General features: G+C 35.8%; 3 protein-coding genes and 1 long non-coding RNA gene across 5 annotated transcripts; 3 read left to right on the forward strand and 1 right to left on the reverse strand.

Annotated features, from left to right (window-relative positions):
• Positions 1-133: 133 nt before the first annotated feature.
• LOC140958080 (serine/threonine-protein phosphatase 7 long form homolog) lies at positions 134-879 on the reverse strand. The gene is made up of 3 exons (XM_073415472.1): positions 418-879; positions 248-340; positions 134-145 (listed from the first exon to the last, which is right to left on the reverse strand). The coding sequence occupies exons 1-3, from the start codon at positions 877-879 to the stop codon at positions 134-136; spliced, it is 567 nt and encodes a 188-aa protein (XP_073271573.1).
• A 794-nt stretch (positions 880-1,673) lies between these two features.
• On the forward strand, positions 1,674-5,415 carry LOC140957449 (SKP1-like protein 1B). Its single transcript, XM_073414719.1, has 2 exons — positions 1,674-2,062; positions 5,037-5,415. The coding sequence occupies exons 1-2, from the start codon at positions 1,748-1,750 to the stop codon at positions 5,208-5,210; spliced, it is 489 nt and encodes a 162-aa protein (XP_073270820.1). The 5' UTR covers positions 1,674-1,747; the 3' UTR covers positions 5,211-5,415.
• Positions 5,416-9,879: 4,464 nt separating this feature from the next.
• LOC140957273 (uncharacterized) lies at positions 9,880-17,172 on the forward strand. Of its 2 annotated transcripts, none has more exons than XM_073414452.1 (13): positions 9,880-10,197; positions 10,706-10,843; positions 11,036-11,117; positions 11,592-11,668; positions 12,494-12,594; positions 12,712-12,838; positions 14,660-14,776; positions 14,862-14,947; positions 15,136-15,202; positions 15,376-15,454; positions 16,222-16,250; positions 16,874-17,017; positions 17,099-17,172. In XM_073414452.1, exons 1-13 carry the CDS (start codon positions 10,060-10,062, stop codon positions 17,132-17,134), a joined length of 1,221 nt encoding a protein of 406 aa, XP_073270553.1. In that variant the 5' UTR covers positions 9,880-10,059; the 3' UTR covers positions 17,135-17,172. The 2 variants fall into 2 exon arrangements, with proteins under 2 accessions (XP_073270553.1, XP_073270552.1); XM_073414451.1 differs by having other exon boundaries at positions 9,884-10,197; positions 16,159-16,250.
• LOC140957276 (uncharacterized) lies at positions 12,851-14,154 on the forward strand. The gene is made up of 2 exons (XR_012171602.1): positions 12,851-13,947; positions 13,989-14,154. It is a non-coding gene; the product is annotated as an uncharacterized lncRNA (long non-coding RNA).
• Positions 17,173-18,333: the final 1,161 nt, after the last annotated feature.

Consider the following 18,333-nt stretch of genomic DNA (forward strand, 5'->3'; position numbering starts at 1 on the left):
CGCGCTCGAGCGGTAAATTACTACCGCTCGAGCGCAAGCGGTGCTGGAAAAAATTCCATCGTTATTATTCATACGATCTATAGAATCCCTTATAATTCTTATAGAATGTGTTGGCGAATGTGTGTAACTAAATTCAACTTTCCACCTACAATTTTAAAAAAAAAATTAGATATCAAAAATTTATACAAGATATATATGATATTACCACATTAATTTTTAAATATTACCGCGCACCATACGGAGAAACTAGAATAAAAGCATCCGGATCAACGGGAGGTACACCTAATGTTAACCCACCTCGGTCGGGGTTAACACATTTAATCCTGCTCCATGCCCATATCTGCTTAAAATAATAAACATAGTTCAACGCACCTACCAAAGAAATTGTGCTAAATAATCAAAATACATTAACGATACCTGCAGGATATACAAAGGTCCAGTCATTGTTGTCTTCTCTATACGTGATGCGTTACACAACTCACGGTATAGAAATGCTAATACTGCACTACCCCAACTATAAGACTTCACGTTATCAATATCTCGTAGCAGTTGCAAAAATATTAGTCTAGCAGACCCTCCTTGATAGTCAGGGAGCATTATTCCTCCAATAATCATTAACGATACACAACGTGTATATTTAACAACATCTACTTCTGAAGTATCATCATTAACAAGGTTAGACATACAATGATCGTACAGTGCAGTCATAGACAGATGACCACCTTTCAAATGTTTTGCAAATGACAAAAATCCCAACAAATCCAAACAGATGTGTTGCCATTCTTCCACTTTACGTGACAAATCTACTCCAGTTACCGCTTCACCATCAATTGTTAAGCCNACAAAAATCCCAACAAATCCAAACAGATGTGTTGCCATTCTTCCACTTTATGTGACAAATCTACTCCAGTTACCGCTTCACCATCAATTGTTAAGCCCCAAATTGTTGAAACATCTTGTAACGTGACGGTTGCTTCACCACATGAAAAATGAAACGTGTGTGTTTCTCGTCGCCAACGTTCAACAAGAGCAGTAATCAAATGATTATCAAAAACTTGAGAGCCACATTCTAAAACTCAATATAAACCCATATTATTCAAAAATGTAAGCACACGATTGTGTATATAATTATCAGTGTATAACTTCCAAATCAAATGGTCTGACCTCTTCACTTTGATAATATCATCAACATTTAAGGAAGAAATTGTTGATGACATATGTGTCTCTTGTAAATAGAGGACACTTGGATCTTCGATACCTCGATTCTCTGTCATTCTGAAATACAATGTCGATGTTCTAAAATTCACTACATAGTAATCAACGAAGTCGAAAAATTTTCGAGACGGACGGAGAAACTTGCAAGCACAGAAGGGAAAAATGGATGGCTTAACAAGAAGAAAGAGATGAATATGGATAAGGTGGAGGAAGGAGAGGAGGAGGGGTAAGGTGAGGAAGTTCACACGTGGAGCGTCCGCTCCTACGAAAGACAGACGCTCCACGTTGTAGCGTCCGTGCTTTGTACCTCGCATAGTTCGCGCTTACAAAGCACGGATTGTCGTAAAAGTGAGAGAAAATTTTTTTTGCAATTAATTTTAAAAAAAAATTTTAAAAATACATTAGTTTTAAAAAAAATCCTGTGGCACATGCGTGGGCCTAAAATATAATAAATTATCTTTCACATCCTCCGAACTAATTCTTTATTTCATTCTTCAGAGGTTAGGGTTCCCCAATCGATATTTGGTAAATCATGTCTTCGCAGAAGGTGATCGCGTTGAAGAGCTCGGACGGCGAGACATTCGAAGTGGAGGAGGCTGTTGCAGTTGAATCTCAGACTATAAAACACATGATCGAGGATAACTGCGCCGACACCACTATCCCGCTGCCTAACGTCACATCCAAGATCCTCGCCAAGGTGATTGAGTACTGCAAGCGCCACGTCGAATCCGCCGCCAAGGATTCCTCCGACGCTGTTTCGACGGACAAGGTCGTCGACGACGACTTGAAGAATTTCGATACTGAGTTCGTGAAGGTTGATCAGGGGACGCTCTTTGATCTGATTTTGGTATATCCTCCCTCTCCTTTTTGTTTGACGGTTTTGCCCCTAGGTTTCGTTCTTTTTTTAGATCTTGCCACTCACTTCTCTCTCACCGCTTCCTAGTTTGACAAATTTGCCCCTGGATTTTTCTGGTTGCCATTTTATATGTGGCTGGCCTTGCTGCATTTTTCCGCTTCGGCAGATATTTGCCGATTGCATGTCGTGTTGGATTGTGTGGTTTGCCATATTGAGTTTTAGTTGGACGTATTCGGGTTTCTTCTTTTTGTGCGCTAGCCTTTGGCGTGTTATTTTCCCTTTCTACTGGGTTTCAGCTCCAACAAGTTTACCACACTGTCTTTCTCCAAAATATTTTATTGTGTAGTACTATGGATCAAAATTATAAAGTTCTGTTGAACACTAGACGATTTACACTCTTACTGGTTAACTAGACAATATATTATGCATAGTTGTCAAAGGCTTAAGGCGAGAGGTACAACCAGGCGTGGCCGTTGCGCCTGGGGCCGTTGCGAACGTCCCAGTCGCAACGGCCCCAGGCGCAACGATTCACAAAGGCGAGCCCAGGCGCTTGAAAGAGGCGCACCTGAGATTGCTTTTTTTTTTTTTTAAATTCAGTAACAGAGAAGTTGAAATGCAACTTCTCTGTTTTTTTTTAATTAGTAACTTAAATTGCAAAAGGCCCAACCCAACCCCAAACCCTAGCAGCCCAAGTTCAGAAATTAAAAAACAGAAGGGAGCGTCTAAGTGGCAGAAACAGAAGTGTGCAGCAGCAAGCCAACAACGTGCATAAGAGAAGGGCAGAGAACCATTTCTTGAAGAAGCTCATGTTTCGGTTCTGTTTTTTACTATTGTTAATGTTTCATTGCTCACCTAAGAGTTTTAATTCGGCACTATCTTACTGCCAGGGATGGTTAAATTACAACTTTGGTCTTATAAATACGCTGCACTGACACTACCTTTAATATCCTTTAATATTGTTAAATTGCAACATGGTTTATCAATTATGTTATTGTATATACCGAATTATTGATATAATATGTTGCAAGTACGAAAGTTCTAGAGACTGTATGACTCGATGGAAGAAGATGAACTTGATTTGGATGATTGAAGAATTTTAATCGTGTTACTTATCATTATAAACTTATTAATTATTTGTTGTTTTGTGTGACATTGTGATTTAATTATTTAATATTTTAATATATTATTCTAAGATAAATATATTTTTTTTAAAAATAAAAAATGTGCGCCTTGCTTCGGTAAGGCGCGCGCCTCAGGCTCCAGAGCCCTTGTGCGCCTCGGTGCGCCTTGCGCCCTTAACAACTATGAATTATTATGGTTTACATGAGACTGCCCCACTTGTAGTGGCATTTTATGGTTTCCCCTCCCGATTACTCTCTCAAATTCATGATATGGTATTTGGAAATTGAGAAAACCCCAAAATAATTTTATTCATGACTGCTCTATTTCATGTGATTCATAGTTATTAAAAGCGTGCGCCTGGTTGCGCCTAGGCGACAGGCCTAGCCGGGCGCACCCATTGCGCCTGGGTTATTACCCAGGCGAAGCACTTGAAACAAGCGCGCTTAAAGCGTGCGCCTCTGCCTAGGCGCGAGGCTCCGAGAGGCGCAAATGCGCTTTAAGAAGTGGATTGATTTTTTGTAGGTTAATAAAAATTAACTCGAACTCAACCAATTTTGAAGCTTAATTAGCAAAGCTCGTGGCTATTTAATGATTAAAAAAACTATCGTTCATTTATGCAAGATTTTTTAACAGAAATTTCACAAGTCCTTCATTCAAATGTTTACTTTAATCTACCTTCTTTTACGATGATGATGATAGTTGAGCAGGATGATAAAGAATTTGATGATTTAGATGATAGTGTAATCCTTTATACAAACTTTTAATCTAATTTCTTCTACACTCATGACTCATCATTGCGACGACGACGACGACGACGACGACGATATAATTGCAGACATTGAACAAGAATTTGATGATTTAGATATTTGATTTTTTTTAATATATTATAAATTGATGATTTACTAATGAACTTTAAATGATTAATTTTTTCCTGATTATGATTTACGTTACATTATCTATTAATGAACTTTTTATTTATAATGTTTGTTATCTTTGTGAAAATTATTTAATTTATATAATATTATAGTATAAATCACTTTATATATATTGAATTTTAAAATTTATCTTAAATGTGCTTTCCTTCGATAAAGCGTACGCTTTGTGTTGTGCCTTGCGCCTCAAGCTCCAAGGTACCGTAACGCTTTAGTGAGCCTTGCGCCCTAAATAACTATGATGTGATTGATGTTGGTATGACTTCTGAACCGTGAATTTTGTGGGATTTTACGCCTTTATTGCTCTGTCGATCACTAGGATTCCTCGTTTGTTCTAGTTTGCACTTCGAAATTTTGCCTGTGTTTGCTTGTAATGTATATTGGAGAGGGTTGTGCATTGGGCAAATTTTGTTGATTGGGTAGGTGAGTTATCTTGTTTTAGTATTGGGTTTAAGCATCTTTTTCTTTCCTTGTTCATTTCTAATAATTCCGAATGCATGCGCAGTTTCATCCAGAGCATGTAAGTTGATAAATGCTCATCATATCTCCCCTAACATGTTACTTGGTAATTTTTTTTTATTTTTTATTTATCGAGACTTGCATTTGCTGTGAGGGCAATTGTGTGATGAGTTTCACTGATGGTGAGCTCCCCCCCTCGCTGCAATTTGTTTGGTGCTTGGTGTATATTTCTAATCAGTGCCTCAATCCCAAACTAGTCATCGATTTTATAGGTCTTTATATACAGTGGGTTTAGTTGAAATTATCTGAGTTTCTTCAGTATCTTCATGACAACGATATTCCTTCTTTTGAATAAATGGAAATCCACCCTTCTTTTCTTGGTTATGTTGAGGAGAGTTTTGGGCGGCTAATTCTTTCTTTGTTCTCTAAGTGGGCCCCTTATTTCTTTCCAGGCTGCGAACTACCTAAACATCAAGAGTTTACTCGACCTCACTTGTCAAACTGTGGCTGACATGATCAAGGGGAAGACACCTGAGGAAATTCGCAAGACATTCAACATAAAAAATGACTTTACTCCAGAGGAGGAGGAAGAAGTTCGCAGGGAGAATGCATGGGCGTTTGAGTGAATGCTGCTTAATGTCTATATACTAATTGTTTTCTTTTCTATATTTCTGATCAGCTTATGTGGACAGAGTGCCGTAAGTAAATGTGTTGCATCTTTTTCTGCTGAAATTGTCCTTTTCGCAGTTGATCTATGAATTCAGAACTCAGTTTTTTCTGTATTCGTATGTACTAGTATTTAAGCAAAGCTCATCTGGATGTTTATTATTATTCTACCCATCTTTACATCGGGACTAAGCCACGCAGACTGTTGTTTGGCATGCCATCCTTGTGAATGCGATGGTTTTTTTTTTTTTTTTTTTAATGAATTGAGTTCATTAAAACGGTAAAATTAGTTAGTTTATAAATACACTGACCATCCCCGGAGATAAACGAAACCGAAACCGACAATAACAATTCAAACATTAACAATGAAATAACAAATACAACACTTAAAGCAATAAATCAAGTTCTCGATCTTCAGCGGGAAAGCATACGAGAGTGTGAATCCTAATCTTTTTCACAATGTCAGTCCACAATTGGTACTTCATCATCAAACATAAACCTGTTTCTCAGATTCCAAATTAGGTAGACCGTCGTCGATAATGCCACAACTCGCATGCGTGAGATGGTAGAGTTACCTCGGTAGGTAGTCTTAAACGCCTTTAGAACCGCAGCACTTGATCCCATGAACTTCTTCATGTGTAGCCATTCCCGCACATTGTTCCAAAGGTCTTTTGATTTCACGCAATCAAAGTACAGATGTGCAATAGATTCATCCGCCACGTTACAAAGCACACAAGTTTTATCAATCACAAATTGTAGTCTATCACGAGTGAGAAGTTTCCCATGGGCTAGAAGCCACAGTATGAACCGATGCTTAGGCAGTAAACATGACTTCATGACTAGTGGTTTCCAAGGCCACCTACCTCTTTATGTCTTTGTGCTGTTTGCTGGATCTTCGAGCGTAACATGCGTTACTGACTGTTGCGCACTGCTCAATGGTATAGAATGTTAAAAAAATTGAGTCGTGTGGTCGAGGAGGTTGTGGATTCCAAACCTACTTTCTCGGCCACGTCATGGCATTACACGTTATGTCGCCTCATGAATTAAACCTTATACTTCCATTGAGAATGAGATTCTGCATTTACAAATGAATGAAAGATTCGTGAACTTATTTATATGAAGTACTATCATTCATATATTTTATCTTGTTTCAGATCTGAAAGGGCTTCGCTAGGGACGTCAAAATGGCGTTCCATCGTATTTTCTTTCTTATTTGAACTCTGGAATGGTTTAAATTTATATATGAATCCATTTGTACAATCATCTTTTGTATTAATAAAAGTAGACTTTTCTTCATATCATGTACTGTATTTTAAGTTAGTTTTGTATTTATTATTCGATTTGAAATATAAAGAACACAGATGTGCCTTTAGAGTTAAAACATGTAGTAGGTTGAAGATTTGGACTAGCTGACTGAACAGGGACAGCATAACTAATGGGATCAGTTAGCTTCAGTTGTGCTTAAATCTTCCACAAATCAAAATTATATATAAAAAAAAACCCCTAATTCTCAAAATAAAAATCCCAATTCCTTAAAAAATTACGATGACAAGGTAAAAAAATACAATCAATAAAAAAATACAAAATCCAAAACAAAATAACATAATATCCAGAAAAATCGAATTATAAAAAACACTAATACTAAATCTTGACAGAAATTTACGATTTCGAAAAGAACAAAATCTGGTTATTGTGCTTCAGAGGAAGCCGTGATCACCTACTAGAGGCTAGTTGAATGCAATTTCCATTTCCTAAAGGATCCGAATGCACATATATTGAGTACAACCCTTTATTTCCCTTTAAGAAATAAGGCACGACATTAGAATGAATTAGGAACTCTATTTTGGATTTTTGGCTTTTTTTTTTGTATCACTGACACATGATTGTTTATGTTACTTTTAATCCTTAAACTAAAGGAATAACCAATTTGTTCAATTTTTTTAAACGTTTGAGATTAAATCGGGAACACCGAAACATTTGGGACCGGATCGGAAAAAAACCAAAACATATGGGACAAAATCAAGTCATTCCCCATAAAGGTTTGATTTTGATTCTTGTATGTTGTTGTTTGTGGTGTATCTTAAAACTCGAGAATGACAATGAAAAATATGTTGGAATTTGAGTTAAGGCAAATGTTGAACACCCTCTCCTTAAGAATTATTTTGCCCCATCTTGTTGTCGATTGCGGCAATTCATTTACAAGATACAACAACTCATTCTTACAATAACAACATTGTAATTTGTAAGAACAATAACCAAAAAATGGAGTGTACTCTCTTTGAAAGAAAAAAGAAGAAGAGAAGGCAAAATGAATGCAAATGTGCAGAAAAATCTGATGATCAAAAGTTTCTTCTTGTTGTCTTTGATCATATATTTAGAGATCTCAGTCATTAGGATATGTTGATTTATCTAAGAGGTGTCCCTTTATCCAAAAATCTGATAAAAAAAGCCAATGAACATCATTTGGATGCAAGATATAATGAAACTCGTACCTTTCTGTCAATCAGTCTCGTCAGGCACCTATGCGCCATTTTACGGGTGCTTCCCTCTCTGTCCTAGAATTTCCAAGACAATAAAGGAGGTGCTAAGACGCCTCTGGGAGGCGCCTAGGCACCTCCCCCAATGCCCTGGCCTCCCCTACTGACTTGGATATTTTCAGGTCATGAATGGTGCTGAGGCACTCCGTTTAGACGTCAAAACACCTCTCTTGTTGTTTGGAAAACTTTCTCCCAACTTTTAAGGTGCACATTTGAAAGTTCTCGTTGGGTCCAGTTTTCTTTGTCTTTTTTTCCTTAATTTCAATTCATTAAACTCAAACATTCCAACAATCTCCCACATGAGTACAACTAATACATGAATGCACGTGATATCAAAAGAGAATATGTACAAAAAATTATCGCATCAATATTGGTGGCTTTTGGTCTTGAACCTTCTTTATTAGAATATTATCAGATTACTAGGTCACAAAATGAACTTGATGTCTTGAACTTATTGACGGTTTATGTAAAACCATACAACAATACCTACACAATAAATTCTCTACCATTTACATTTGGTTCTTTATTGGTCGTGTCTGTTTTGACCATTGAATACTTCTTGGTTTCTTAAATTCTTTTTGAAAGAAAGAAGAAGAAGATAAGCCAAAATGAATGCAAATATATATAAAAATATGATAATCAAATTTCTCTTCTTATTATCTTTGATCATGTATTTATAGATTTCAATCATTAGAGACGTTTTGTTTCATCTAAGATGTGTCCATCCATCGTTCCATCCATCCAAAAGTTTGATGAAAGACGTCAAAGGACACTATTTGGATTCTAAATATTATGAAAACTCGCAATTTTTTGCCATTCAGTACCTTACGGACGCCTAGGCGCCTCTCTCTCTGTCTTGGAATTTTTAGGGCAGCAAAGGAGGTGCTAATGGGAGTCGACTATGCACCTTTCCCACTGCAGTAGATATTTCCAAGGCATTTAGGCTCCCCGTTTAGGTTCCTCAGAGCTTCCCTTGCTATTTAGAAAATTTTCTCGTAGCTTTTAAGGTGTATATTTGAACGTTCTTGTTTAGTCGAGTTTTTTTTGTCTTTTTTTTTTTTTTTTTTTTTTTTTTTATTTTTTTTTTTTTTTTTTTTTTTTTTTTTTTTTGCTTATCAAACATTTCAACATATGTGGTTTTATTTGACAATGGTTACCGATTTTTTAATGTTTTAATTATTTTTGTAGAAAAATAAGAGCTCGACTATGGACCATTACTATTTAATTTCATTCTGACTGAAAAAGATTTATGTACATGAAAACTTTGATTAAATAGCACATTGACACAAAAACTTTTAGAAAAAGCCTAAATGATGCAAATTAGGGTCAATTTATGATGTTAAATATATACCTTGTCAAACAAATTATATATTCAATTTCATCTATAATTTATGTATTAGATTAAATCAGAATGTAAAATATTTTAAATGATTAAATTCATAAATATATTATATATTTTTATTTAGTTAAGATTTTTTTTGTGCATGTGATAAATATTAACAAAGATGTGAAACCAAATTTAGTATCGAATTACATTGTTTTCGTTTTGTTTCGTAGTTTGTTGTGACAACTTGATGCCACTTTTATTTTGAAAAATAAGGATGTGAAATAAACCGATAATTTACTATTCACATCAAATGGTACCTTAACGAATTATTCTTGTCCATTTTTTATCCAATAATTCCGATGAAATTGTACTTTACCACCAAATTTTCAAGGTTCTAAGCTCTGTTTACAATTTTATTTAATTTAGGGATTAAGCCGTAGTTAAATTTATATCAAACAAAAACTGAACATGGCGTATTGAATTAAATTGGTAAATGAAATAAAAAATATATATACATTGGGAAGAACATAAAATAAAACTTCAATATTTATTTATTTATTTATTTATTTAATATTCTAAGTATAAAATCCTCGTACACGTTATGATCTACTTGGTATCGGTCCAACCCGAACACAAATAAATATTCCCCGAAATTTGTTTAAACAGCCAATCATATATTGCCACGTCAGAATATGACAAGACACTCACTTCCATCGAGATCTTACCAATCGCGATCAATTTCGCTTTCGACGGAAGCCCCACGATTTTGAGCAATACTGCAGAAAACTGTAGCACTTCGAACCGTAGAGAATTGCTCGACTTCGAAACGTGAAATCTGACGTCTGGAAGACTTTTAATATACATGAAAACGACCAACTTCCACTGATTCGTAGCTTTACTGAAAAAATAAAGCAGGCTTAGAATCTCAGCAAAGCTCGAAAGGGAATGGCGGAGATTGAGCCTATGCTGCCGAACGTAGAGGGCGGCCAACCATCGGAGCTCGAGAGACAAGCCAAGAGAAGCGGCAGTTCGAAAGCTGCTCGTATCGCTTCACTCGACGTCTTCCGAGGGCTTTGTGTTATTGTATTGCTTCTTTTTTGATATCATTGACTTTCGAATCTGAATTAATTACATTTTCTAAAGCTATTGGTTTGTGTGAATTATTCAGAATATTCCGGGTATGTTCTATGTTCCAAAATGTTTGAAGTAATTTGCGGTCAATGTGAAGCTTCCTATCCATATCTGGTTATGCATTTTGTTTCTAATCGGGCTTGCTTAGCGCTTTTTGCATCACGGAGTTAATGATTTTGAAATATGGAACTTGAAGTTCCGTCCCTAAAGATTCTTGTCGCTTGTGAGGGGCCTGTGAGATGCTAGTCATGAGAAGATAGCTTGCCGATTGTCAATACTTTGGGTGATTAATTAGCGTTATGGATTTGTGCAAATCAGAACATAAGATATCAGATTGAAGCACCGGCCTGTTCTTAACCTGATCGAAAGAATTTGACTGCAGTAGTCAGTTTTAAGTGATCCAGCAAGTATTTGGGTGATCAAACTTTAGTCAATTGACTTAAATATTCTTTCCTTCCAGCTCATGATGCTTGTAGATTATGGGGGCTCGATTTTTCCAATTATCGTTCATTCCCCCTGGAATGGTGTTCACTTGGCAGACTTTGTGATGCCGTTCTTCCTTTTTGTTGCTGGAGTGTCGGTGGCAATTGTGTACAAGGTAGACTATTTATGTGTAAGAGGAATCTGACTATTCTCACCTCCAAATCTTTAATCGTACCGAGGCTGAAACTGAGTTCATGAAAATGTATATAACTGAATTTTGTGTTCATGAAACTTGGCCCATTTTACCCAAAACCTAGAATGTTATGTGCTTCAATTTTGAATATCATTTCTGTCTTGGAAATTGCAGAAAGTTCCTAACAGGATTGAAGCTACATGGAAAGCGCTTCTTAAAGCATTGAAACTTATCCTCCTTGGTGTTTTACTTCAAGGTATTGTAACTCACTTGGCTCTTTTGTGTCTGTCAATCAATTTGTATATGCAGTAAAGGGTGGTCAGTTCAAGTTCCCAAAAATGGCATGAAAGCCGCATGCATGAAAATGTCTGTACTCTTCAGTTTCCTCATGACAATTTGAAATTTAAGATTCTCTTCTGAGCCAAAAAGAATCATGGTAATAGTGGAGGGAGAATGGTCACTCTGCTTTTTGATAGGGCGAAGTAACGGGCTGAAATATCAATGATGAAACATGCATTGTTAATAACATGTTGAGGTTTCATTTTAATGGGCAATCTTTTTTATTCAACTAGTACCCTACTTCCCAACTCTAATATTTATAGTCTTCTTTCTGGATTGTGGTTCACAACAATCAAGATATTCATTCTTTATTCTATTTCACGTTTGTTATGGAATAACTGCTGCATATACTAATTCATAGACAATGATTCAAAAGTTTACACTATTTCAGGTGGATATTTTCATGGTGCTACTTCTTTGAGCTACGGAGTGGACATTGGAAAGCTAAGATTTCCTGGCATCTTGCAGGTTCTTAGGCATGCAATGCTACTTGTTAGCCTTATAATATTGTATTGATTTTCAACAGATAGTTGCTGATAATAAAAGATGCCTTTTCCAAAGGAAAAGAGATTTGATTCATTAAACTTAAGACATTTTATTTAATGGATGTATATTGCTGTGAAAGAAAGATTGCATGTTAAATAATTCTCTGAGAGATAACGTGTGCAAAATGAACCATATCTTATAGGATTGTTTCAATGAGCCTAAAATTTGAAAAGGTACTCCCTTGATTCTAATATGTGATTCTTAATAAAAAAAAGCAGAGTCGATCTAGTTAAACTATCGACATAGTGCTCCTTATTTAAAAAGCTATTTTATCGTGACTTTTTTGTTGGATATATTTAGAGGAGTGGTATTGGTGGTTAAGATATGGTTTGACAAGGTTTTAAATGAACAAAACGTGTTAACTTGGTTCATCGACGTGTCTTATTTTCTTATAAGCTGTAAACTCAACAGGTTATCTTTAAAGAGTCACCTATTTGTTGAATTTAAGAAACACAAAACTGTCCTGCTAGGTCATGTAGATAGATTAGCAATTGCTGTAACTGAGAAGACCATAAACATCATTATCGTTTACATCAGAGAAATGCTGGATTCCATGGTTTTATTTTTTTCCCCCCTAAACGTAGATGTTATGTTGATTGGTCTAATGAGGGTCTGCAAATTACCAGATTACTTTTGTTTTCCAGTTTTGTTTGTTGATTTCATCTCAATCAGAATTTGAGGAGAATTGATTGCGTAAGTAAATTTGTATACTAAATAGATTTCAGAAATTTTCCAAATTGTATACAGAGGATAGCCATTGGATACATTGTTGCGGCTTTATGTGAAATTTGGCTCCCACGTCAGAGATGGAAAGAAGATGATTTCCGTAAAACTTATATATGGCAATGGTAAGCATACCAAGCCTGGCAAGATCTGTGTGCTTTGAATTTTTAAAACCTTTCATTTTTATCTGATGATTTTATTGGACCTCATTCCTGATCGCGTTTAACTTTCTTTTTTCATAGGTGGGTTGTATTCTTTCTGTCTGTCATATATTTATGGCTATTATATGGAATCTATGTTCCTGACTGGAAATTCAGTGTGGTGCTAACCGATTCCTCGACAGCTGCAAATAACACCTTCGTTTACAAGGCAATAAAATGCTCTTGTTTACTTCTTTTCTTTTCACTTTTTGGTTGGATATCGGCATTCCAATTCTGTAGTTGAGCTGGTATATGTTCAAAAAATTGTATCATAGTTTTGACAAAACCAGAAAGCTGGGGCTCTAGATATATTTGACAACGTCAAGTTAACTACCGGTCTAACTTAGAAGTATGAGGTAGATTTATCACAAAATGTTCAAAATGGGAGTAGACTAATGCATTTATTTGGTCACTCTTTGTAGCACCCTTACCCGAGTCACAACTAAACAGACTAATAAACATGCAACATTAAAACTTAACAACAACAATTAAACAGCGGAAACCAAATAACTTAATCATCTTACAACTCAAACGAAAATAGAACAAATAACAACAGTCTTAAACATTAATACAACCATATCGAAAACATAATTTTGAATGAGAAAACGATAAACCACATAAAACCTCCGCTGGATCACCACCTAAAATCCAACTGCTCTAGTCACTGCCCTGGTCGTCCGAACCGTCCAATCTAAGACCTACCAAGTGGAATGAGGTGCCCAAGATGAAAACAAGGACGTGAGCGACAATCGCCCAATACTAGAATGTACTTGTATACAAGCTGATATGATGCATGCGAAATGCAATATGCTCGGATATCAAGGATCAAGTCAAGAATCTCATGCTCAGTCTAGAGGCGCCTGAGTGTGTAGTCTCTGATATGTCTTAGACATGTTTTGGCTCCCACACTCATCATCAAGACGTGGACCTACGATGTCTAGGTCGTCAGAGCCCACGGGTCCCATCGAACACTGTAGCTCTCGATGCCCCATCGTTCACAATACAGAATAGGGCTGAGCGGCCCCAACAAACGAGGTATATCTCAAAAGATATCAGGCTCAACATGATATGTCATGCATAATATACCAAAGCAGTAAAACATGTATCATACAACAGATAAATATGCAGCATATAAGTATGTATACTATGCTTGGATATCTCAGTCAGTACATCACGTACCTCACTAAAACAATCTGACAGAAAGCTCCGAACTTAGACAATACCAACAATATGAAATCACTATCAAACCTGATCCTGAATTACCAAACATGCTACAAAGTTCTTCCTAATAATCTTTAAATCACTAATTAAGGCTTTAGGATTATACCTGCGTCCGTCGTCAGCCCGTTGATGATGTCTCGATCTCAGTACACCGACCCCTCCTCGAGCCGACACTAGCTCCGAAAGTTTCCGACACCAAAGTGCCCTAGAAACTGACTAGAAAACCTTAGGTATATGGCTAGAACTCTCTCTGAAGAATACGGTGTAGGAAACAAAAGAAATCAGCTTCCATTTATAGGCTGGATCCGGAATAAATCAGAAAATCCGAATCAATCTTATCTGCCACGTGTCAGAATCTCATTTGTCTAGTTGGATTTCTTAGGATAATGTAATCTGAAGTTGATCGGGTTATCCATTTTAATTTCGGTGGATCCCAACAGCTTGATCTCGAATTATCAATTCCTTAATAATACTTAATTAACAACTCTTTAATTATCTCTTAATTTGTACTTCATTCAAAATAAGGATTTGGGTCATTACACTCTGCATAAGGTGAAGATATGCTTTAGGGATGAAAAGAAAAGGGAAATAGAAAACAGAGATAAAAGACACACTGCCTCTATCCTAACAAAGATACTGTTAATAATAATGTATATATGTGAATTATACAAGTGATACATAAGATTAAAAGCCAAAAGGAACAGAGTTTACAATTGCAGCATGTAAATTGTTAATCTAGGTTGTTACCTTTATTAAATCATAAATATAGGTTAAATGTGCTGTGAGAGGTGATCTTGGACCAGCATGTAACTCTGCTGGGATGATTGATCGCTTTGTGCTTGGACTTGACCATCTTTATGCAAAACCTGTGTACAGGAATTTGAAGGTATCATCATTAGAATGTTATCTTCATTTAATTTCAGGTGTATATGCTTTTCAATTCATCAATAGTTAAGCAAGCTTTTTATTAGGAATGCAATATATCCAGTCATGGTCAAGTTCCATTGACTTCACCCTCATGGTGTCATGCACCTTTTGATCCTGAAGGCATTTTAAGGTATGCAGTACTATATTATCAGTCAGTGGTGCTGTCACCTGTTGCACCCGAGCTCACTAAATGAAATAAATGTGCATGTGTTTGTGTTTGTTTTAAAAATAATTGTTTACTTTTGCTAGCATGGTATCAATTATTTGACCTTTTATTTTTAATGTGCAATTACTTACGTCGATACTCTATTATTAAAGTTCGTTTACAGCTGCTGTAGCTTGCCTCATCGGACTCCATTATGGTCACACTTTGATACAATTACAGGTAAATGCAATAGGATAAACTTTTCATGCTATGCTCACTTCAAATATTACTTGTGCCAGATGCCACTTTCTTTTGTGAAACAATATTAAGAATTAATGAGAAACACTTTTGACTGTCAAATTCTATATAGAGTCCACTTACATGCCATTTATTTGCTATGGATCGTGTTTCAGCATCACAAAGAGCGGCTGTGGAATTGGTCGATTTACTCAGTTTTATTAATGGTTCTAGGATTGTTGCTTGCCTTCTCAGGTTCATTTTCTCGAATTTACTAGTTTTTTAAACTTGTACTGGTCATTCGCTTAATACAGACTGAAACTACATATGTTTGATATTCAAATCATTTGCAGCAGACGGGGGAAATTCTGCTGCATAGACAGCTGAAAACATCTGAACCCTGCATCCCTAAGTGGGTTTGGAACATGCATAAATAAATATACTTTGAGCGAATTTGTATTATAAGTAATTTTCCCATTGAGACATTTATAGTGAGATGCTCAAGGAAGATTCCATAAGATGAAATTCACTAGTATGCATTTTTGCAGCATTTCGTTCCACAATCACACATGCAAGCACTCTCTCATACTTTGGGGGTGTGACTTCTTGAGCTATACTGTTTATTTGCGGTAGAGTGACAAATAGATTGACTACAGAACCTAAAAATTCGAATCTTTGCTGTAGACATAGAAACTGGAAAGGTGAGTTGTGAAGTTGGATTCAAGATTGAAAGGAAAGTCGGGAAGTTGGATTTATGAGATTGAACTCTTAAATTGTATTTACTTACTGCTTTTATTCTACGCTAACAAATAAGTACCATGTTATTGATTCAAAAAAAAATAACCTTACCTTTAGTTGTCATCTAAGCATATGTTAATATGCTTGACGTGTGAACTTCCACTATATTTCATTGTATTTTTACACAAAGAATCAAATATTTTTTTTTCTCTTGGCCTTAGGTACACCTTTAAATAAATCTTTGTACACAATCAGCTATTTGATGGTTACCTCCGCAACTGCAGGAATCACCTTTTGCATACTGTACACTCTGGTAAGTTTAATGTCATATTTGTTTTTAGCCGAGTCTGAATTTCCCTTCGTTACTAGTTGAATGTGTCATTTTAAAATTCGTAAAGTCAAAGTTAGATGGCACCTTTGCCACCCTCCAAAGCCACAAGCGAAAGAATCACAACATATGATAAAAATTAAATGAGAGGTTTCGATCCCAGTACAAGTGTAAAGATTATTGAAAAACGTCCGATATCATAGTGACATGCACATAGCTGGACCCCATAATATTTCTCCAAAAGATGATATGATGAACTCCTTGATCTGTGGTTTTGTTATACTTGTTTACTGGATTATTCCTTAACAGCTCAGATCTATGGGGCTCAGGCTCAACAAGAAATGATCCATTGGTATCAAATTATGTTCATTATCTTGGTAAATGCCAGTTCTAAAGAATGTAGTAAAAGAATTTGATCCCATCCCCTCCTTTCACAGTTCAATTTTATACTTTGGGTTTGTTCAGGTACCACCATAATGTGCACACACAATGCCTTTATGCACATGTGCAATGCTGTTGTTTATTCATCAAGGAGTGATGTGTAAAATTTCTAGAAAAATCAACACTTTCAGATTCAACAAATGAGGCGGTTGAATTTTGTCCTGTAGGTTGACGTTTATGGTTGGAGACACTTGACGTTCGTGATAGAATGGTTGGGAAAGCATTCGTTAAGCCTCTTTATTCTCATAACTTCAAACATAGTTGTGATAGCAGTTCAAGGGTTCTACTTTAAAGCTCCCGAAAATAATATAGTAAGTGCTGTAATTTTTCGACTGTATCCTATTTTTGCCTCCAACAATTTAAGATGCCACGTGTCCTTCATTTTTTAACAGATTCACTGGATTATTACACGGTTTGTGGATAAATAAAACAGCATGTAGCAGTTAGAGTTCATCCTCTGCTGTTTATAAAGTAAGCTCCATATAAAATGGTAGTGTGATTTCATCATACGAAGATTGCATCTTAGGATTAGTGATCTACTTATATGTTCGCGACTTTCCCCTCGCTTCTTCATCCTTCTATTTATATTTCCTGACCAAAATGGATGTCAATTGATCTGCAGGCTTCAAGAAGCTGCTGTATTCATGTCAAATTCAACTAAAACAACTACTACTCTTTTTTTTGGCATACTAACTAAGAAGCTTTATGTGTGAAGAAAACGAAAGAGTTGTGAATTCTCTCATTTGTCTATTAACTGCACTAATATTAATCTTTTCCGATGAGTTTGTAATTCCTAATTTGTAACGCAAGTTATGCCTACATTACTTTTTTTTCATCCACGAATAACTATTTTATTCGTAAAATATTAAATTTGGTACATAATTTATCTTTATGTACCAATATCAGAATCACATTGCCAATTTGGTCATTTCTTGAATTTTTCCTAAGATATGGATCAAACATTTACTATTTATGTTGCTCACGAAAAGTGAAATTGATGATTAATGACAAAATTGGAAATTAAAATGGAATATTCTATTTATATCCCGACATGCAAAACATGTTCGAAATAAGAAATATTTTCATGATTTAGATTCTCCGATGAAGAAGTCAACGCTCGTACAACATTAGAAGAATCCAAGAGTGAATCCAAGAACACTCGGATATTAATAAAATCACCTTGCACCTCAAGCATCAAACCATAATGAATAGCAATGAGTTCTTCGGTACGTAACCACTGAAGCAGCACAAATATTGTCTTGTTGAACCCTGATCATCGCACCCTTGCTATAAACTACCAATCTGCGCGAACAAGGTAGCTCAATTTCTCATACAATTTGTTTTCTCATCTTTCAGCTTTGTCTTGGGTTGAAAGTTCTTAATCATCTTGATTGATGGACATAGCAATTAACGATTATCTGATTAATAGTTTGGTTTATCTTTCAAAAAAGAGTTATTGGTTTTGAAAGAATTTAATGCCCACCACAATTATTATACCTCAATCATGATTCTTGGTAGGATATCATATTTAGACCATATTCTGTCCAAAAACATATTCAGTTGGATAAAGCCATTCCCTCTTTTTTCTCATATATTTCTTCTCTATTTTCAATTTTAAAAACATGTT

The sequence above is a fragment of the Primulina huaijiensis genome, chromosome 14 (assembly GCF_012295235.1).
Source record: "Primulina huaijiensis isolate GDHJ02 chromosome 14, ASM1229523v2, whole genome shotgun sequence".
NCBI classification, from domain to species: domain Eukaryota; kingdom Viridiplantae; phylum Streptophyta; class Magnoliopsida; order Lamiales; family Gesneriaceae; genus Primulina; species Primulina huaijiensis.

Excerpts from the sequence above, each read along its gene's own strand:
- LOC140957273 (XM_073414451.1), top strand. The coding sequence starts at position 10,060 with ATGGCGGAGATTGAGCCTATGCTGCCGAACGTAGAGGGCGGCCAACCA. Across the intron at positions 14,777-14,861 it reads CTGTGTACAGGAATTTGAAG|GAATGCAATATATCCAGTCA; the intron begins GTATCATCATTA and ends GCTTTTTATTAG. Across the intron at positions 15,455-16,158 it reads ATTGTTGCTTGCCTTCTCAG|GTACACCTTTAAATAAATCT; the intron begins GTTCATTTTCTC and ends TCTTGGCCTTAG.
- LOC140957449 (XM_073414719.1), top strand. The coding sequence starts at position 1,748 with ATGTCTTCGCAGAAGGTGATCGCGTTGAAGAGCTCGGACGGCGAGACA. Across the intron at positions 2,063-5,036 it reads CGCTCTTTGATCTGATTTTG|GCTGCGAACTACCTAAACAT; the intron begins GTATATCCTCCC and ends ATTTCTTTCCAG.